Raw genomic sequence first — 22,666 nt, forward strand, 5'->3', positions numbered from 1 at the left:
GGGGGGGTGATAGCGTTTCCTCCTCCAGGGATTTTACCTCACAACTTTTCAAACTTCACACCAAGAGCTGACGAGGAATCTGAAGCCGCTGCTGCCGCCGTGTTAGCTTCAGGGAAGTAGTTAAGTTGGCTAAATGTTTAGTGATGTTTCAGGTTAATCACCTGTCGTCATAGCAACCCGTTAGCCCACTGACGAGGGACAAAGTGTCCGAGAGCCACTTATTTATTCACATAGCTGAGCTCCACCCAAACCAGCTGAATCAGCTTCTTTTTTGTATGTGAACAACAACAAACTGATACTCAACACACACATTTGGTAACGGCTTGAATTCACGTATGCTTTTAATTTGAAAAGTTGCAGTGTTTATAGCTCCGCCCCTCCATCTGAAAACACCGTATTTCTGTTATTGACCTTCATTTTCTGAGCAGCCGTTTTTGTTTCCAGCTCAGTGAGAGTCTCTGCTGTGTTTCTGTCCTCTGATCTCTGTGTCTCACTGTGGGCGGAGTCTAACCCACGGGTCTTTTAAATGGGAGTCTATTGGAGCCAGAGGTTTTTTTGGGGAGCCAGCCCCTAGTGGTCATCAGTAGTATTGCATTTTAAGGCACTTTAGCTTCATATTTCAGACCCGGAGACTACGAATATTCCCATGTACAGTCTGTCCTACTGATACTGGAAAAATCGTGTAAAATGTATTTGAATGTTTCAAGCTGAAACGTCGTGCTCAGGGCCATCGAGAGTTCCCCTCCGACAACAATTTAGCGATTTAAAAAATGTAAATTTTGCAAAAAACAACCACAACAACAAAATAAATTAGCAACATACCCGTTTAAAAAGCAGGCGTTAAGTGTGTCTGAAGCTAAATGAACCCAAACACTTGAAATCGAAGCGTGCGTTTAATTCACGAGGTGACAAAGTCCTCAGATCAGGATATTTCTGCTTCAGTCACTAATGAGAGTCGGCGGCGGAGAAACCGGCCGAGTCAGCAGTCCTTCGCCAGGTTCTGATCAGCCTCCGTCGCTTCTTTGATGATGATCTGGACCCGAGGAGCGGCGCCGGCCCGCTAACGTCCACCACCGGAAGGAAGACCCCATTAGCCGAAGCAGTTTTTGATCTCACATCTCCGCCGCGGCCCAAAGAACTCCCTCTTCCTCCCGTCGCGCTCGCCAATTAGCTCCATCTCAAACCAAAACCCAATTAGCTTTTGTGCTTAATTAGGACGAACACGACCCCCGTCGGCCCGGCGACGGATTCTGTGATTCTGTGAACACGGGGGTCGCGCTCTGATTGGCCCCCGGCCTTTTTTTTTTTTTTTTTAATCAGTCGTGTTTCCACCGAGTGTTTTAGAGGTTTTTAAAGTGGAACATTATAGATTTCCATTTACTCCTTCAGACAGTTTGTGTTCATGCAGGTTTGTAAATGCAAACACAGAAACAGGAAGTCCTGACAGCTTCGTAAAACGACACTTTTATTTACGTCTGAAGACTTCAAGGCCTTTATTCTTTTATTTTTAACCCCCTTTTCTGATTTCTGAATTCGATTTTTAATGCAAACTCCTTTCTCCATTTCTATTTAATGTAAATTCCCGATACTCTACATTTCCACAAATTAATGCTTCACTCATACAACCACATTTTTAGTTTTCTCAGATTTGTTCTGGTCTCTTCTACTTTGCGACACCAAAACAAGCAGCTCAATTGTTTGCTGTTTTTTTAAGCTGCAGCATCTTTTATAAAAACATTTTTAACACAGATTTATTTCAATCCTTTCCAATTAGCCGATTTTTAAAAAATTTTTTAACCACTACCTATAATGTCCTCAAAGCCACTTAATGACTTTAGATATGGAACATCTGTGCAAACTTTAAGAAGTGGTGCATTTGGTTGGACGTGAAGTCGACAGGTTGCGCTGAAGCAACAGTTTGATCGAATTATCTTCCGACCGGCGCGACTGAACAGAAGGAGAGCTTCCTGTTTGTCTCCTCTTTCACTCGTAAACATCACCTGTTCCAGAGACGGCTCCCCCGAGGAAGACGCTCGGCTCTGACGAGTGTCGGAGTGACGAACGGTAACAGACAGAGCGGCGAGTCCTCCAGGAGGAACATCTGGAGCGAGGAGGCTCGTAGCACGCGGAGCAGGAGGTGACGACGCCTCCTGATTCTGAATCATTTTCACAGTAAATCGCCTTCAGACGAAACCAGATTATTGTAATTAATGTGTTTACAGGATAAATAAATCAAATAAAGCTCCTGTTAATAAAAAAATGGACCCAACTAAGTTTCAGAGAAGGAAGAGCTGCTGTTCCATTTTACTGGGCGTCGGCCTCCGTTTAATTTGAACCAATCAGCTCGCACCGTGGCCGACGCTGCAGCTCCCTATCGAATCCACCGAAGTGGTTTATTCTGTGCAGAATATTTTTTCTTTTTCGTTTTAATGAGCGGCAGCAGCTTGACGAGGCGCTCAGAGTTTGGAAAAAGATCAACTCTGCACTCCGTCTGGGAGAACCGTAAAAACCTTTGAAGGTGTCCAGCAGTACGGCGAACTAAACACACATGATCAGAAAAAAAATGGGAATTTAACAGCCATCCACAATGTTGTATTAGCAACTCATTAGCTTCAGACTGTTGCCACGGTGATGTTCGGTGTGTTTACACTGATGGTAGAAACAGATGATAGCTACAATCAGAGGAGGCGTAGCGGAAGATGTCGGTCCGGCAGAGACGTGGAGAGTTTTGAGACGCCCGTCAATATTTGCTCACCGGTTGCCGTTAGCAACAGAAGATCGCTGGTGTCAGGATGATAGAAACCAAATTATCGAAGGGCTCCAGAAGCATTCATAGACACAAAGTGGCGTGTCGGGGGGTCTTAGATTTAGTCCACCGAAGGTCCCCCGCAGGCTGCCGTCCAGACCTGCACCGCCGAGTCCTCCCTCTGTTGTTGTTGTCGAGGCGAGCGTCTCCGAGGGCGACCGTGCTCTATAAGCCTCCTGCTGACACCGACGTTCAGAGGCAGAGCACTTATTAAACAGCCGCTCTGAACTCGGCAGCCGCTCGCACATGACTTAACATTTTTTGCAAGCACCTTGCTTTTTTTGCATGGGAAGTGCTTAAAGAACTGAAATCCACGGCAGCGGCGGCCGTGAGAACGAATGGGGGGGAGGAGGGGGAGGGGGAGGGGGCTACTCAGCACTCCCCGGGATTAGAGCGTACACATCAACCCGCAAACAGACAGAAAAGCCGACTGTAGCTCCTTTTGTCAAAAAAAAAAAAAAAGGAGGCAATGAATTTCAATTATGCATGAAGCAGAGGGCATTTTGGGAAATAAGCACTGTTCCCCAAGACGACCCCCCCCCCCCCACACACACACACACACACCTCCCCTGCGAGCCCCCCCGCCTCCGGTATCAAAGAATGATCTAATGTCACGCACAGAAGAAAGGTTACTTTCTGCATACGCATTGATATTTCTGCTTCCATCTCTGACCTTTCTCTGTTCTAAGCTGTGATTTTTTTTTTTTAAATGCGAACTCAGCCGTCCGTCCGTCCGTCCGTCCGCCCGTCCGTCCGCCCGCCCGCCAGCTGCTGTCTCAGACGCTCGACATTAAAACCACACAAAACACAATCAGGGGGCCAGAAAAAGAAAAGAAAAAGGAGAAATCATGACCTTAATTCACAATAACAATAAAAGACAATCATACCGTCATCGTGTCATTAAAAGAAAACAGTTCGACTGTTATTTTTGCTTCAATCGGCTGTTTGTGCAACATAATTAACGTTTTAACGAACATGAGCGTGTTTTTTTGTTTCCCTCCTTTGAGTCAGCTGATCCCGTTTCACGCTCGGCGCCCACCGTTTCAGACGCTTCCGTCTTTTCAGCGACAAATTAAGCGACGTTATTGGCACCTCGCGAACTATTAGTGACTTTAAAAATACACACGGAGGTTAAATTAATTTCCCTCAAATGGAGAGCGTGCGTGGATAAAGGGACGATGACAGTTTTAATCAGCGTCTGCAGCTCCCGCCTGCACGCAGACGAACTGTGACTGCACTCGCAGCTTTGTTGTTTTATTTAGAGAACAAAAGCAACATTTATGAGATCTTTGACGTCCAAATACCAACGTTTTGAACGAGGAACCTTTACCTGCCTTCTGTCAAATACTATTTACAGGCAACTTTAACTCTTAACAGCTGAATCTCAAGGGAAACTTTTCTTTTTTATTAGATAAAGCACAAACAAACGTCTAAAAATCAACACAATAAAGACCAATAAATTAGACACAAAGCAAAACATCTGATCCAACATGCCTGCAGAAAAATCCGCATCAACAATCTTTAAAAACAATGAAGAAATAATATTCAGATGTTCAGATAAAAGATGTCCGTCACCTGTTCGACTGAAACGATTTGTTTCCTAAATGTACAAACTTCCTGTAATATTTCGGAACAACTAACGTGACATCGGAGGGATTTCTAGAATCACATTTTTTGGTGTCTTTTAGCTCCTAGTTTTGGTTTCGCAGCTGCCGGCCAACAGACGCAGATGAAGACGAGCCGGTGAAGAAAAAGATCATCCAGCAGCTAATAAAAGAGATATTTTTATCCAGAAAGCGGTGGAGACCAAAGCAGAGCAAAAATAAATATTCATGAAACCAGTTGTTCTGTGCCTGTTTGGTTTTCCGGGTGACTCAACTTTTCTTCTTCTCGTCTTTGTCCGTGTTTCTCCGCAGACCTCAGGCCTCTTCCCGACGTGGCGATGACCGGTAACTGCACCCACGAGTGCACCGAGTTCGGCCACTCCGACTCCTGCTGGATGCCCGGCCAGCTTTCCCCCGACCGCAAGGTGTCCAAGAACGCCGCCCAGCTCTCCACCTTCGTGCCTTACCAGGAGATGGACGGGCAGGAGCAGCTGATGGCCAACGGCAGCCCCAAGCCCCTGACGATGGAGGAGCGCGGGCCGGGCGGCGGCTCCAAAGTGGCCAACATGCGGTTCATGACGCCCTACAGCAGTGCCTACCCCGGGGGCGGAGACTCGTCCGGGAAAGACTGTGGGCTGGAGGAGATCCCGCTGAGCCAGGCGGTGGAGTACCACTCCGCCGCCACCCCGACCGGCCAGACCTCCAAGAGGGAGATCTACCTGTGAGGGCGCCGCTCTCTACCTTAAAACCCCGCCTCCCACCACTTCCCATCATCCCCTTGTCGCTGTTCGCCCCCCTCCCCCCACCCCTTTCACAGCCGCCCCCTGTGCCTATAACTCGCTGTGCCGCAGCGCCTCCTTCCTCCTTTTTATAACTGCATCCACCTACAAGGCTTTAGACCCCTCCCACCTTCGCTCACTGCCGCCCCCCTCTCCTCCCCCATCCGCCCCACCCCCCCTCCTCTAGAAACCAATCAAATGTAAAATAGAAAGTAATCAAAATCAGTGGAAGAAAAACACGTGGCTCGTGCTGCTGCGGAAAGAATGTAAACTACACCACATCGTTGTGATAATTTAATGGGAAACTATTTAGCTACTCACGTATTTGAGTTGGATTTTTGTGCGTTGCTTTAGGCTATGTCGCTGTGTTGGATCAGAAAAAGTAAAAACACCTTCGGTGGGGGGGAGGGGGGAGGGGAGGGGGGGAGAAGGGAAGGAACTTCTTGTAAATCCTACTTCAGTATACTGCGTACTGCTATCTATCCTCCATTTTTTTGGGATTTGTTTTTCTTTTTTCTTTCCTTTGTTGACTCCGGAGCCGCCAGGAAATTCATTTTTTTTTGGAGCCGAGTTTGCTTCAAATCAAGCGGAGCAGCTTTTCGTGAAGATGTTCGCAGAGACGCAGCTGTTTCCGATCTCTCCGGAGGCCGAACTCTCCGTTCTGGTGACGTTTTCTTGTTTTGCCGTGAAGAGGTCTTTTCTCTCTCTCTGTGTACAGAGCTGTAAATACGACGAACAGTGACAGAGGAAGCTGCTGTGGCCGTGAAGTGTGGATCCGTGGCTGTTGTGCTGTCTGCAGAACCTTTGGTGTTGAAACTGAACTGGGAGACGTTCACATGTACAGAGGAGCCGCGGCGCTCACCGACCCGGCAGGAACCCGGACTCTGGAGCATCACCGACGGTGCCGAGTTACAAACACCAGACTCTTTTTTTTTAATTCGTTTTGTTTTCTCTCCTCGACGACTTTAAAACACGGTTTGAATTTATGTTCACGAGGGGCAAAAAACACGTTCGAGGGAAACCGATGATACATTTATTCAGATCAGATAGAAATGTGTCAGTGGATCGAAATCTACAAAACGGTTCTGTTACTCCATAAAACGATAAACAAGAACGTGTTGGATGAAAAAAAAAAAAAAAAAGTCACATGAAAACATTCACATCCTGGTTTTCATGCATTAAAATCAAATCTTTGTTATTTTTTCCAAACAGGAAGCCAAATTGTTTAACTTCCTGTTAGCATCGCTAACGAGGCTGCATCGTTCACTGTAGAGCAGAATTGTTCACTTTTTTTTATTATCAATTAATCATTTAAGTTATTTAATGGAGTTTAATTATCAAACATGTTCCAGTTGCAGCTGATTTTATGTTTTTTTTTTAATCATGATCAACTTCAAATATCTGAGGTTTGACCTTTAACCTTTAGAAAAACAGGCTTTTAATTGAAAAAGGTTTTGATCCAAAAAAAACCTAATCTACACCTATCTTGCTTTTGAATATTTAATCATCTGTAAAACGTGCAAAAGATGTCTTTCAGTCTTAAAATGTGAAGTTAGTCCAGTGACATTAGAGGAAAGGTTGGGCGGTGAATTAAACCCCGAGGGTTCATCCTCTGGGGAGCAGGACTGTGATCCGTAAATGTCGTGGCATTCTGTTGTTTGGAATTTGGACGTTTTTTCTTTTCTTTTTACGTAAAGCAGAAAATATGAAAGATTTGCATGACTTGTCCGGTTCACCATTTTGTTCTCCATCGTCCTCCAGGGAGCATGAATATTCAAAGATCAGTCCAGCCTCGGAGATATCCTGCAGAAAGATCAACATTAAAACCAATTAACAGCAATATCAGCCGGGATTAAATAAGATTACAGGAGATTTTAAATCTCAAATGGAACCGGACACGTTGTCTAAAGTGTCCTCAGCGTGTGTTTGCAGATATCGTGATGCGCCGATGCTGCTGCCAATCAAACTTGAGCAAGTGGTTTTATTCTATTCTGTAGTACGACGCTCGCTCGGAGCCGCGTGGCCGAGGCGGTCGGGCTCTCCGGTGTAAGGTAAAGATAGAGGAGAGGGCAGGAGGTCACGCCATGTCGGTTTAACCTCAACTTCTTTGGCACCAATTAACCCTAGAAGAAGAAAAACAACCCGTGGTGACCCCACCCCACCCCCACGCCCCCTCCACTGTGACCCGCGCTGAACTCTGGTAGTCTTGGCGTTCGCTCGCAGGTAAAAGAAAACGTGAGAACACAAACACTGCTGGTGTGTGTGTGTTTATTCTGCTTATAACAGATTTAAAAAGAAGTCTTTCCTTTTTTTAAAGACGATTTTGCGGCCCCTACGTGGCCAAAAGTATCCGGACACCTGAGCATTACCTCCCCTCCCCCGTATGCTATCGTGCTCACCAATGTAGTAACGGCCTCCGACTCATCTGATTTCAAGACGTCCCAGCAGGTTTCGGAGTCCAGTTCATCCCCAGCGGTGTTGGAGGTCAGGGTCGGTCAGGTTCCTCCAAAACCGCTCAAATAATCTCACCGTGGTGCTGCACCAGGTGGAGGGAGGCGGGTGTCCACATACTTTTGGTGACATTGATGCAGCACATTCAGTATGCTGAAGTGCAAAAAAATATTTTAAAAAAAGAAAAGAAAAGATTAACACATTAAAACACAATTTAACCTCCTCAAAGCACCTTTTTGGATCTTTTTCCAGAAAAATTTCTGTACTTTAAATAATAAGATTACATTAGTTCTAAAATTGGAAATAAAAAAACAAGAAATAAATCGTAGCTTTACAATATGACATTTCCAGCCAAGCAGTATATATATAATATATATATCCAGAGTGTGTGTGTGTGTGTGTGTGTGTGTGTGTGTGTGTGTGTGTGTGTGTGTGTGTGTGTGTGTGTGTGTGTGTGTGTGTGTCTCTGCATACAGAACGTCCATCCTCTCGTCCTGCCTTCACAGTACTCTTTTCAGATCTGCTTTCCAGTGACAGACATATATATATATATATATATATATATATATATATATATATATATATATATACTGTGTATGCATATATTTCTGACACTGAGTATTGAATATTACATTTTTTAGTGTGAAAATGCGAGACAAGAAATAAGACTGAAACGTAGTCAGCAAACAGATGTCAAACACTGCTTCACTCATTATTGATTAATTATCAAGTATTCAGAATATTAAAAAAGAAAAGATATCGATCAGAAATCAGAAATCAGAGTGCAGCTCGATGCATCTGCAGCTTTTTCTTTCTTTCGTGCTGCATCATCTCCGAATATAAAATGCAGCTAGTTTATAAAAATCGTTGTATATTTCTGAACTGTTTCACAATTAAAATGCAGCCTTTAATTTAAAATATGCTTTAACGTGCAGTATTTCTGCATTAAAACACATTTGTTTAGCCTTGATTTATTGTTAACTTCTAAAGTGCACCCGCTGTAGCGAAACACTTTACAGACTCACTGATTTGTGACTTAAATGCATAACATGTCCCAGAAATGCTTTGGTTTATTTTAAAACACGTTGGTTTACTACTGAAAGGCATTATTTATGTATGAAATCCACTGCTGGACTCAACATGGGAAATACAGACCGCATCTCAAGTCGTTGGGTTCTTAAAGTTGCACGAAATCAAAGTTATTGTGAATGTTTCTTATAGTGATTCAGCCACAGAGGATCAGTTTTGAGCCTCTTTTAGCTCCTAGTTTGTTTGTTTTTTTTGCAAAGTCAGAGCTGAAAGGTGACTCGATATTGATCTTTGATTCATCAGTAACTGTTGATGTAGACACGATGAGTTTATAACATGATGTTAATCGTTTATCGCTTGTGTTGCTGCCCCCAACTGGCCAAAACAAAAGAAAATAATTCATTCAGCTTAAAGTTGTCTCAAACTTTCAAGCATTTTTTATGAAAACTTCACAAAACCCAACGTTGAAATTTGTCACATCGCCTCAGAAACAGCAGCGAAGATGTAAAGTCTTCCCGTATCTAGATTCCCAATGAGATTTAAATGATTCCATAATCCATTAAATCTATTAAGATCATGCACCCAAATACTGTCCATTACATAAACCTTTCAGAGAGCATGATTTGAGACGCGGTCTTATCTTCTTAACTCGATATGAATCATGCAGTCGAAGCTGCATTCAGCCGTTCGGTTCAATCTGCTCCTAAATGAAAGACAAAAAAAACCATGAATGTTTTTGGTTTCTGAGTTTTGCAGTTTTCACTAAAGTTTGACTTTGTTCTGATACACGATGGGATTTGATCTGAATTCATGTCCTCGGTGATGTTGAAGTCTGTCGGCAGCATTACGACTCAGAGGATTCATCTTTTCTCTCTTCCTTCTGTCCACCAACATTCAGTCTGTAACCAGTTTGAGCCTCTCGAGTCGTCGCCGTTTTTATATTTGAGACATTTCTGCACTGACGGTGACATTTAACTCACTGAAATGATATAATTAACTGAAATGTAAAATATTGAGACGTCTGTCATTTCAAATACGTTTTAGTTTTGAGTCAAACTCCAGAAAAACGACCACAAAATCTGCTGGTTTTGGTGCTTTAATGCCGCTAAAGAAAAAAAGTTCAACTATCCTGACGTTTATCAAATACAACTGGAACCAGGCTGAGTTTTACGTTTCCATTATGCAACTTAACAAAGCTGGCAGAGCCAGAAACTACAACTGTTCGTGCTTCCTGCGACGGTTTAATTCACTTTGACAGGCAGGTGAAATCATTGAAGTGCACATGTAATGAAACACGCAGCTCCATCAACTCTGACAGCAGAGCGTCAACTTCTTTTCAACTCAGTCAAACACAATTATTACGATTTTCAGTGTTTTCTATCTCTGAAATGCACATTTATTTGAAGAGTCATTTTGGAGGCTGAAATTTCCACTTCAACGTTTGACCAACTCTCCAAAAGATTTATGTTTTTTGCAACCTGCATCACAGTCTGTCATTTCTGTGACTTGAATTTTAACCGGTGCAGAAGTTCGAAGTGTAAAATCAACGTCAGACGTTCCTCATGGAACCAGGTGACGGCGTCCGGAGTGGTTTTCTGTTTTTTGGGTTGTGTATTATACCGAGGTCGGAGTCTCCGACAGACGAGGCTCCGACCGAGCATGAAACAAGCCAACTTTATAAATATTATACATTTTCGTTGTTGTCACAGTTGTTTTTATCAATGTTATGGAATCGACACTATTAGACATTCTGTATGAATATAAATGGTCGTTGCTGTATTTTTCCAGACGCGGCGGTTGTGAGTGGTTTTCTGAGCGGGCCGACTGAACTCTGTTTCCTATTTCTGAACTCCAACTGAGGCTGAAAACTGGAACACAAATCCCACAAAATTCTCAATCGAAATATTCCAGTTTGATTTCCCTGGACGTGAAAACGATTAGCCTTAAAAACAACGCGAGCGTCGCATGAATGAAATTCGCATCCTCGCAGAAGAATGACGCCACGATCCCAAACAGCAGCTCAGTTTGTACGTCGGGACGTTGTTAGTTGTGGATTAACGGATGTGAACACTTTGAAATGTACGTCATCGCTGAGCGATTCTACACATTATGAGGTAACACAATTCAATTAAAGGAAAAGATGGAAAAATATTCCATAATTATGACATAATCATTAAATAATGGTTGAAATCTTGAAATAACGTAAGGAAAATTAATTTGAGTAAGACCTGACGTAGTTTTTACAAAATTTTTGATTATAATTTAAAATTTTAGGATGACAAAATATTTGTTGACTCCTCTCACGATAAACTGGATTTTTACGGCGTTCCTTAAGTGCCACCGTGTTTGTGTGCTCGAATTAAACAAACTTTTATGGCTCCAAAAAATATTTATCTTTGTCATTTTCATCATTTGGTATTAAAATGAAATCTCAGAACAATCATTTTAAAATGTCAACACCACAGATCGTTTGAAAATAGCAAAATATAACAAAGGTCACGTCATGAAAATGTGTTGGTGGAGGTGATTATGAATTAAAGCGCCGACTCGGCTTCTGAACTTTTAGCTTCTTAAAAAAAAAAAAATTAAAAAAAAGTCACATTCCTGACGTGTGGTTGTCATCTGGAGATAATTTAACTGTAATCTTGGAGATCACAGACTTTAATACAAAAAAAAAAATATGTTGTGACCATATAGCAGCTTTGAGCTTCCATTCATTAAAGATGGAGAATTCTTTCTTTTCATTAGTTTTGAACTAGAAGTAGGAGAAAAGCAGGACAGAGCTGCCTAATCACGTTCTTTTGTCTTTACGGGAAGTCCACGTTCGTAGGCTAATTGTTGGTTGGTTATATTTATATAGGACAAATGCTAGTGATGCCTTGTTTTTTGTACAGTTTTATGTACATGCAAGTGTAGGTTTTAAAAAACAAAAAAAGGAAGATGAAAAAAGTATATATATTCAAACAACGTGAAGGACATGTGACCCTGAACCTGTAGGATTATAACGTCTAACGTACCGTAGGCTCTATTAAAGGCTCAGAGCGGAGGACGCGACTCCTCCGATCATCCACCGGCTTTTACCGCTTTCCGTTCTCTCATGTTCGTCCAGGCCGAGTCTTTAGACAAACTTGTACATTTATTTTGTTGACTTGTTTTGTTGTTTTTTGTTGTTGTTTATTTTTTGGTCTTTTCTGTTTTTCTTCTCAGAGGACGTTGGGTGACGTGTTTGTTTTGAGCCTCATCTGTTCTCTATTGATCGGCATCCGCATGTTTGAATTTTAAAAAATGTGGTCTTTTATTTTTGCTGAGCAAATCAAAGAAATGATATCTTGTAATTACTCCTTCCTTATAGCTTTACAATAAAATACATTCAGTCAAAGAAACGCCGGCCGGCCGTCACTCTGTCTTTGTCTTGCAGGTGAGAGTCGTGAACGAAACCACCTGGATGTTTGTTTTAGGTTTCCATCCGTGTAGCTCACCTGGTATCAGCTTTTCCAAAGATTTCACTTGTCAATCATCTCGCCTGCTCCTCTGTGAGGCTGAAATTCAGGAAAAATAGTCAATCATTTAGAATGTTTTTATATCGAACTAAATAAGAAAAACAAGTTGAATGAAATGAAACGGAGCGACCTTTACGCCGATGGAGACACGTGGACGTCCAAGAAGTTCACGACAACCTTTGCGCACATTTGCTGCATTTTGGCTGCTGCTGCAAAGAAGCTCCAGATTCTAAAAAGGTGGAGCAGGAAGTGACCATATTTGGACGAGCTGGGGGAGGAGCCAGCGGTGGATCTGACTGATCTTTTTTGACCTTTCTGTCCTCACCGGAGGATGAAGCTGATGTCCCCCGGAGCGGTTCTCACGGCGACGGCCGTCCTCCCATCCTCCAGACCAAACGCTTCCGGCTGCAGACTTACAGTCTTTTTTTGTTTTTTTCAGCACCGCTCTCCCGCCGTTCCCGAGGAGTCGTAACACGCCTCGCCTCGGCTTCTTCAACCGTTATTGGATTCCACTTCAGGAAATTGACTCGTGAATCCTCGAGTTGCGGCGCGATGTCGTGCCCTAAAGCGAGACGCCACCCAATCGCATTTCAATAAAAACAAACGCTGCATGCGGCCGCCTGTGTACGGAGGAATATCAAAAAACGCACTCGAAGGAAGGCGCCGGCGACGCTGTGCTTATAGCGTTGTTGCATCGCATTACAGCAGCAAATTGAAATTCGGGGCAAAATGATTAAATTCATTGCCACGCAATATATTTCTGGATACAACAAAAAGAAAATATTATCACAGCTTGTTTTTGAAGGGGATGACACAGTTGCAGCAGGTTGCTTTTCTACCCCTTCTTCTCCCCAAAGGTTTCATCACTTTACCCTATTTCTCGTCTTCTGGTTTATTTAGGCTGTTTGTCTTCTCTTTCCTCTTTTTTTGTTTTTTTTTTCCTCTCGCTTTTTGTTCTTCCAACTAAAGTCCTGTTTACTGCGATCTCATTTCATTTCTTTTTTTATTTTCTCCTTCATTTTCACGCTTATTATCTCCTCATCTCTTTTTCCATCCTGCATCTTCGTCCCTCTTGCTGTTTTTTTTCCGTCTTATTGGTTTGATTTTCTTCCTTTTATTATAATGAACTCTTATTTCTTTCTTTTATAGCTTCCTTGTAACTGTTTTCTCTTTCCTGTCATCCCTCCATCTTGTCTCCATCTCCTGTTTATCCCTTTATTTTCCTACCTTATTGTGTGTTCATCCTTTTTTCCTCCATCTTTCTGTCTTCTTCTCGTTTACCTCCATCATTTCCTCTTCCCTCCTTTCTTTCATCATCTTTCCTTTCTTTATTCACACTTTCTTCCTCATTTTTGACTCCATTGTCTTCCTCACCTCCTGCCTCATGTGATCTTCCCTTGATTTTTACTCCTCTCCTCGAGGTTTTCCTTCTTCTCTTGCTTCCTCCTCCCTTCAACCTCTCTTTTTATTTTATTTTCCTTCCTCCTTTCTTTTCTCTCCTCCTCTTATTCCTTTATTTCCTCATCTCCTTCCTTACACTCCTCTCATGTCTCCTTCCCTCCATTCTCCTGCCTCCCTTCATCTTCTTTCCTTTCCTTCACCCTGCCTCTCCTCCTCCACCTCCTTCCTCCCCTGGACTCCTCCTGCTCCTCTCTGCATGTGGTTTCCGTGCATGTAAAACAAACCTTAACACAGGAAGCAGCTGATCACATATTAACGTAATAAGAAACTCCTTATTGATTGTCGGCGGTGAAACCGGGTCACAGCGGCGGCGGCAGCAGAGAAATTAGAGTCCAAGAATGGAGCAAATGGGAGGAAATCAAATATGCAGAGGCAGCAATCTCAAGGTGATGAGGGCACATAAAGATGAATGTATGAATGATGAATAAGACACACACAAAAAAAATTGTCTGGCAGTGTGAGGAGTGTCGGATCTTCTTCGGTGTCTCCGGGAGAGAATCTCAAATAAAGTTCAAAGACGTCTATTTTAAAATGCCGAGTGGCCAAAAAGCACAAAGTCTCCTGGACGCGGGAGACTTTCTCCTCCCGACTCTCAGGAGCTCAGATTGTTTCGAGCGGCCTCTTCCAGCCGACTTCACGCTCCAGCTTGAGTTGTGGATGAAGAGGAGGGTGGGAAGTACTTGTTTTAGAGAGCGAGAGAGAAAGCGATGGAGAGTTTTGTGTGATCGGTATTAAGGCAGACTGTCGGGCAAGGCGGCGAGTGGGAGGTGATGTGTGGACGGAGGAGACGGAGGAGGAAGTGAGGAAGAGGAAGGAGCTCTGATACGAGGCCGGGTAATAATGACTCTAATGAGGACGTGATGATGCAATCTGAGACATCATCAAAGAGGAAAGTAACAGCTGAATTTAGAGAAATGTGTCGCGAAAACATCCCCCGGAAAAATGCAACTCAATATACAACTCATTTATAAATGTTGTGCAGGAGAACGAAGCCAGCAGCCCGGATCAGGAATTTACTTTAGAATAGTTTAATGTTTTAACATTCACCCCACTTTCTTCTCCCTTTTTTTTTTATTTATTTATTTTTTTTTAAGAGTTTTAAAGCCTTTTTGTGAAAACTGTTCAGCAACACTGTGAATCCATAAATATGCGAAAAACGTAAAAAGAAAACAAGCACGATTAAAACATCTCCGGCAGAAATCTGTAAATGCATCATTCATGAAGTTCATAATCTGATGTGTGCAAAATGTCTTTTTTCTTCTCCAAGTCCCAAAAAAATAGTAAAGACTCCGTTTTCTGAACTGAGCGGAGAAGACGGACGTGATCCGACCATTGATGATGTCATCGGTGAGTACGACGACCTTTAAACGACCTTTAAACGACCCTTAAACGACCTTTAAACGTGCTTTAACGTGTGTTCATGTATCTGCTGTGTCTGTTTGCCTGCAGCGCTGATTTACATCGTGATATATAAATATATATCCGTGAACTAATTCCAGTAAGACCAATGAGGACAGACGTCTATTGCGTAATACAATTATGATTTATTATATTGCTGAGCATTGCAGCATCATTTCACAATAAATACACAGTTGTTTTCATGTTTTTATGTGTTTCGAACACGTAATTGCAATTCAATCACACGAAAGACGATTTTGTTTTTGCGACGCGGCCTCTCGGTCGTGTTTTTACAGAAACACCAGCGCGGTTTATGTTTTATTTAAAGCGCTCGAAGGGGTTTGGTTTGGTTTTCTGTGGCCTTCCTGCCGTCGGAGGATCTGCGTGGACCGACATCTCTGAATGCTGCTTCCCTCTGAGTGTTGCATGTGTGTGTGAATTAAAGCAGAACCTTATCAGAGCGCTCGCAGCCACAAGTGTTCCCATTGAAATGCAAGGCGTGATGTTTAATCATTATAAGCGAGATCTGCGGTGGCCGGGCTAATCTCCATTTTAACATTTCACACAGCGCCTGCAGTTATGTGCCTTTTTTTTTCCTCCTTCCACCGGAACGACGAACAATAACCTTTTTTTATTTATTTTCTCAGCGAAGTGGCGTCGGAGCGGCGCTCAGCAGCTGCTAACAAACTTGACCTCGGCGGGTTCATGCAAATTCACAGTTAGAAGGAATAATGGCCGCCGCCGCCGAAACACGACCCGCGCTCGAACCTGCTCCGTCCTGCAGAGGAAGACGAGCCGCCGGAGTCGCTCCAACAGCTGTTCAAAGGGATGAAGATCACCCTCGGGATCGTTACGCATTACAAACCCACATTTACACGAGCGCGCTAATTATGTTTTTAATGCAGTTGTACGGCGACATAACGAGACGGGAGGATTTCCTTCTTCTGGTCAACCAGACGTCACATGACCGACGCTGCTTCCGTGGTCGAGGAATGAAAACAAGGAAGTTACAAACTTTTATTTTGTTTTGATCATCGGAGTTTAAGAAGGTTTTTCTTCTTAAGTGCTGAAAAACATTTTTATATTTGTACATTTGACTCAATTATTATTCTTATTATGAATAATAATAATATTATTATTCATATTTCTGCCCACATAACAAAGTTTAAAGTCGTACTTCAGTAAACACTTTATATTTATATCATTTTCATTTTTTCCAGGACGTACTCGTCCTCCGTGAGGTCATGACGGACAGAGGGAGGTCGATATGAGGAGGTAGGGCGCATATCTGCAGCTTCGGACAGTACCGGAGCCCTTCCTCCTCCTCCTCCTCCTCCTCCTCCTCCTCCTCCTCCTCCTCCCTGGTGTCTCTGATATTCATGGCCTCTCTCCATCACTGTCTGCCCCGGGGCAGGCCACTGAGGAGCCCGCTGAGGAGAGAAAACAGAGGAGCGATGAAGAACTGGAAGGAGGGATGGATGGATGGAGAGAGTGAAGAGGAGGAGGAGGAGGAGGAGGAGGAGGCGGCGGAGCTCCCCTCAGGGCCTCCAGACACAGCGCTTGTATCAATCACTCGATGGGAGGAGAGGGCGACTCTGACGAATGATATCCCCCCAGCACCTCCTCCTCCTCCTCACTCTCCTTCTCTCCCCCTGATCCCGCATGGATGAACTTCCCTCTTTCACTCTGTCCGTCCTCTTCATTTTTCTCCCTTCTGCTCCTCTGAGGACTCCCTCGCTCCTTCCATCCCTACGTCCCTCCTCGATGCTCCTTTTTTCCGATATTTTGCCGCCTCCTTCCTGTTTTGTTTCAATCCCTTCATTAACTCCTTCCATCTCTTCCTCCCTTCCTGTTCGTTTCCTTCTCCTCTTTTACTTCTGCCTTCCTTTAATCCTTCTATCCCTCCTCTCATTACATGTCTCTTTTCCTCCTCATTTCCTCTCCTGCTCCTTCACCTCCTTTTCCTCCTACGTTTATCATCCTCGCTGCTTCCTTTCCTCCTTCCTTATTCACTCTTATTCATTCACTTTTATTGATGGCTTCCTTACATCCTCCTCAGTGCTCTGTATTCTCTTCCTCCTTCCTCTTTTCATTGCTCCCTCCTCCTCCTGCGCCTCCTCTCCTTCCTCCTCCGCGGGCCCTGGCGGTTGTCAGGTGTTCCGGTGTTTCTGGTCCGAAGCGGCTGCTGGATGTCACAAGTTCAGCTCTGTGGAGGAAACAGCGGGAGGAGAAGACCTGTCAGGAGCAGCTCCATGGGGGGGTGGGGGTGTGTGAGGAGGCGCACGCTGAGAGGAGCAAGGGAACATCATCAGAGCACGATGCCGAGGACAGGAGCCAAGTTCAATTTTATCTGACAGCAAAACGGGCAGAGAAGGAGATGAGGGAGGAAAACGTGTAGGAGGTGACAAAAGAGGGGGAGGAGGAGAAAATTAGGAGACGAGAGGAGGTGGAGATGTGCAGGGTGATCAGCAGAGAGCAGAAGAGAGGATGAAGGAGGAGCGAGAGGAGATCAGCAGGGAGGTGAAACAGGAGTAATATCTCATCTCCCAACAGCGTTTCAATGGTAATGATGACACCAGCAGGACGTTTCCACCCAGCAGGCCTCCTCTCCACACTGTCACCTCCTCCTCTCCTCTCCTCTCCTCTCCTCTCCTCTCCTCTCCTCTCCTCTCCTCTCCTCTCCTCTCCTCTCCTCTTCTCTCCACACTGTCACCTCCTCCTCTCCTCTCCTCTCCTCTCCTCTCCTCTCCTCTCCTCCTCTCTCTCTCTCCTCTCCTCTCCTCTCCTCTCCTCTCCTCTCCACACTGTCACCTCCTCCTCTCCTCTCTCTCCTCTCCTCTCCTCTCCTCTCCTCTCCTCTCCTCTCCTCTCCTCTCCTCTCCTCTCCTCTCCTCTCCTCTCTGTCACCTCCTCCTCTCCTCCTCTCCTCTCCTCTCTCCTCTCCTCTCCTCTCCTCTCCTCTCCTCTCCTCTCCTCTCCTCTCCTCTCCTCTCCTCTCCTCTCCTCTCCTCTCCTCTCCACACTGTCACCTCCTCCTCTCCTCTCCTCTCCTCTCCTCTCCTCTCCTCTCCTCTCCTCTCCTCTCCTCTCCTGTGTCTTCTCCTCTTCTTTTCTTCCATTTCCTCTCCTCTTCCTCCACCATTCCCATTTCCTCCCATTCCTTCTCCTCTGCTTGCTTTCCTCCATTTCCTTCATCCTTCTCTCCTCTTCCTCCTCTCCTCTCCTTGTCTCCTTTCCTTTGTCTCCTCCTCTTCTTCTATTCTTACATTTCCTTCTCCACCTCTTCCCTCATCCTCCCTTTCTAAGTTCCTTCTCCTCCTCTTCTTCACATCTTCTTCTCCTTGTCTCCTCTTCCTCCTTTCGTCTCCTTTTCAATGTCTCCTTTGTTGCCCTTCTCTTCCACCCACCAACATCTCCAAGGTAACCGGCATCATGATCATCAGCCTTTGTCATCATCATCATCATCATCATCATCATCACCGTGCTAATGATGCTAATTCATAACCGGCGGTGATGGCGGCCGTACATCATCTGCAGCGTGACCTGAGGAGGCCTGAGGAGGCGCGAGGAGGCGCGGCCGGTTCCCGACCTTCCAGCCGGGGCCGAACGTACGGCGGGAGGTGGGCGGACGCTCGTTAGCTGGCGGCGTGGCGTTGACCTGACCTTGGAGGAGGAGGGTGGGGGAGGAGGAGTTATGGAGCTCGTCTCCTCCGTCAATCAGTCTGATGGATTGAAGTCGACTCGCCAGAAGGAGATTACATCATTAATTCTATTGATCAGATTTGGCATCTTTCTTTCAGAGACTCTTCAGAAGGAGGCGAACACCTCCTGCTCCGAGATCACCTCCTGCTCCGAGATCACCTCCTGGTCCGAGATCACCTCCTGGTCCGAGATCACCTCCTGGTCCGAGATCACCTCCTGCTCCAATTTTAATGTAGTATTTCCACACGTCACCCGTCTGTCCGGGTGGTGTTGTGAGAGTTCTCCTCCTTCCCGACTCCTTCCACGACGCTCAGCTCCAACAAATCTAGTTTCTACTGTTAAAGAAGTCTTTAAAAATAGTTCAATTATACTTTAATTTTTGAAAATAAAAACTGCTGCAGTTTTTTTTTTTTAGTGAATACGCAAATAAGTAAAAAATAAAAAGTAGGATCCAAAAATTTAAATAATCCTTAAAATTGTGTACATTTAAAACTTGAAGGCAAGTTAATACTAATCTACTCGGATATCACTTTTACTTTGTAAACAATTCTAAACAAGACAATTCTGGTTGACAGAGAATTTGTTTTTGTTTTCAACCAATCAATCAATTTATTTGAATTACAGAATCAAAATTTCCAAATTGAACAATTCAGCAAAGCAATAAAATAACAGAAGTCAGAAAAACACCTTTAAAACCCCAAAAATCGTCTTCTGCTTTTGTTTTTATGTTACAAACATCTAAAGGACTCTATCTTATTTATTTCCATCATAGTCGACATTCCTCAACGTTAGTTATGTAACTACAGGACGACCTATAAACCCAGTTTAAAAATATTACACCATTATCGGATTGTAAACTGTCCATAGACTTAAAAACACGACGTTTATAGCATCGAGGCCGGGATTAGCAAATGGTTATTTATCTTTGGATGTTTTTAAAAGAACAAAAAACATATCATTTTATCTGTATAATCCTACAGACCAAACAACATAAACATATTTATCTGTTCTTAACTGATCTGATTTAATGGATGTTCTCCAGCTCAGCAGGAACTCTGGTTCTGATCCCGTCTGCTAGTTTTTTATTTTTATTTTCAAGGATTTTATTTTCTTTCTTCAAAGTCTATTTCTGGAGGTTTTTTGTTTTGGAGGTTTCATCGTTTCTCTCCATTATAATGATGAAACCCACCAGATTAGATGTGGACTCTGAGATCCAGCCTGCCAAACACAAACCAAATCCATTTCATCATTACGCATTCATCCGCCGCGCCTTCGTTTTATTTCCCTCCGAATCCGAAAGCTGCCTCAGACTTTTAGCAGTAATGTGTGTGTGTGTGTGTGTGTGTGGTGTGTGTGTGTGTGTGTGTGGTTGGTTGGTTGGTTGGTTGAATTATGTAAAGAGACATTGTTTGTCTCCAGCAAGACCAGACTTTCTTTTCTTCCGGAGGAGACAGTGATCTTTCATTGTGTTCGTCTCTCTGTGTCTCTTCAGTCCTTGACACCGAAGAATCTCTCTTTCTCTTTCTGATCTCTCATTCGCTGAATAGAAAAACTGAAACTTTTAAAATCTGCTCCAGTATTCATCTCAGTCTTGGAGCTCTTCCTCCAAGGCTAAAAAGGATCTTATCAGCGGTTTCTTTAATTATATATGAAGTAGACTTTTTATTTTTTTTATTTTGGAGCTGTCAGACAGCCCACAGATTACACTTCATTTCAGCTCACTACATGAAAACCAGCCTGCAGAGATTTGGGAAGTTTCTGCAGCCGCACGATCCATCACAGTCGACACTTTTAGCAGGACAACTTTTTTTTGCTCATCAGATGTGGCGGCTGTGATTGATGTGACATCGTGTCGATCCCGTCACGTTGACTGTCCGGTCTGAGAGCTGGAGGACAGACGGAGGCTCTAATGATGAAGCGCCAAAGTTACCGTCTGTTTCTGATTTTCTCTTTTTTTCGAGGCAACAACTTAATTTCACAGTAAATGTACGGGAAAATCATCTCAGTGCAAGTTGTTGCTCCGTCGAAGTCACTAATGAACTCATCAGACTCAGCAAATGTGGGTATAAACCATCAGTGATGTCATCAACCATCAGTGATGTCATCGTTGGTTTGTGAACGTTATGAATCCTCCAGTTCAGATTCTGTCCGTCACCATCTTTGCTAGTTCGGAGCGGTTTGGAGCAGGAAGTGACCATATTTGGACGAGCTGGGGGAGGAGCCAGCGGTGCATTTGACCGATCTGATCGGAAACCTGACGATACTACGTCCCGCCCACCGATAGCTGTAACCTGACTGCACCACAGGCCTGTCGATCAAACAGACACGCCCCCAAAAACAGGTCTTCTTGAATCTTCTTTTCTAATGAATGAGGGATTATTTTCAGATGGACCTCCAGAAAACTAAGAAGAAGGAGTGACTTTAGCTAACAACACCGAGATAACTGATGGACACATTTTATTCACTTTGGATTTGATGAGAGAAGTTGAATGGGAGTCTATGGAGCCGGAGGCTTTTTGGAGCCGACCTCTAGTGGCACTCGCTGGTATTGCAGCTGAAGACACTTCTGGATCAGAACCATTTTACACACCTGAAGCTACGAACTCTTTTATATCCAGTCGGTGTGACGGAGGAGCTGAAAACAAGAAGTACAGGCTGCAAATTCAACAGCACAGCTGAAAAAGAAAAGAAAAATAACTCAGAGCCTCAGAAAAAGAAAGTTTCCAAAGATTTCCCATCACAGCAGAGAGGAAACTGGGAGCCAGAGAGAGAGTCGGCTCGTTGGCTGGATGTGAGAGAATAATGACTAATTATGAGGGGAAGGAATACGAGACATGCAGCGGCGTAACTCAGCCTGCAGTCTGATATTTAGAGGCAGAGCCGGTGACGTTTTTGATTGGTAAGCGTAATATTTAACGAGTAATATTTACGGAGCAGTGCCTCAGCAGCCGGCTCTGCTTGTTAGAGCAGATTTCCGGGCTCGGTGGACGGCGGGCGGCGGGTTGGCAGCCGAGCCGCTCAGATGTGGATGTGAAGGTAAATCCTGTCGCCGCCTTCGGCTGTCACGGGAAATATTTCACTACAGGAGGGGAAAATGGCAGAGATTGCAGATTCTCCTGAGTATAACAGCTCGATGTGTGTGTGTGTGTGTGTGTGTGTGTGTGTGTGTGTGTGTGTGTGTGTGTGTGTGTGTGTGTGTGTGTGTGTGTGTGTGTGTGTGTGTGTGTGTGTGTGTGTGTGTGTGTGTGTGTGTGTGTGTGTATTCTCATCACATAGCATTTCTGAAGAGATCCAGGCACTCGAAACAGAAATCAATGCCCCACACATGTATTTTCTGTTTGTGGGTTTGTTTTATTCCTCCTCTGTGTTTCCCTTTGGTTTCCCGTGTGTTCCTCTTTACTTAAACTCCAACCACAACAACTTTTCCTCCTGTAAAGCGCGGCGGCTGGCTTCACCTCCCACGAGGTACAGAAGAAAGATGAAACGGGGCAGAAACGCAGCTGCTTGAGTTTGAATTGTAAATCTCCTCCCTCCCAGACCGGCAGAGCTTTCAGTGTTTCTCCAGAATACAACTTCAGTCCTCAGCAGGTTTTATGTTTTACTCAATACGAGCTGTCGATCCCATAAGTCATGACTTTATAACAATAATAATAATATTTCAGTTGGTTTTACTCAAATGTTTGGTTCGTTGTTTTGGTGTCAGCTGATGTGTGATTGACAGGCCGTCTCCATGGCACCGATCTGCTATCAGGCAAAAAAAATAATAATATTCTGACAGTTGTTTTTGTTCTTTTTAAACCAATCGCAGCTCTTTTGAGTCCAAGATGCTCAAAGTCGTCTCCAGCCGGTCCGATCACACAGATGCTGGTTTCCTGCAGGTGAGTCACTTCCTGTGAGACTTCCCGGAAGTTTTTCTTTTCTCACCTGGCTGCCCCC

General features: G+C 44.2%; 1 protein-coding gene across 2 annotated transcripts in view; it reads left to right on the plus strand.

The window, feature by feature from the left end:
- LOC138627620 (protocadherin-1-like) overlaps nucleotides 1–7,230 on the plus strand; it is a 154,929-nt gene extending 147,699 nt beyond the window's left edge. For both annotated transcript variants that reach the window (XM_069710065.1, XM_069710066.1), the window contains exon 5: nucleotides 4,723–7,230. In XM_069710065.1, the coding sequence (XP_069566166.1) occupies nucleotides 4,723–5,135 (413 nt within the window). In that variant the 3' untranslated portion in view covers nucleotides 5,136–7,230. The remainder of the gene's footprint in view (nucleotides 1–4,722) is intronic.
- The last annotated feature ends 15,436 nt before the right edge of the window (nucleotides 7,231–22,666 follow it).

Source organism: Brachyistius frenatus, unplaced genomic scaffold (assembly GCF_029030835.1).
Source record: "Brachyistius frenatus isolate BFR_SWC_R1_liver_20210118 unplaced genomic scaffold, ASM2903083v1 Contig_89, whole genome shotgun sequence".
Taxonomy (NCBI): Eukaryota; Metazoa; Chordata; class Actinopteri; family Embiotocidae; genus Brachyistius; species Brachyistius frenatus.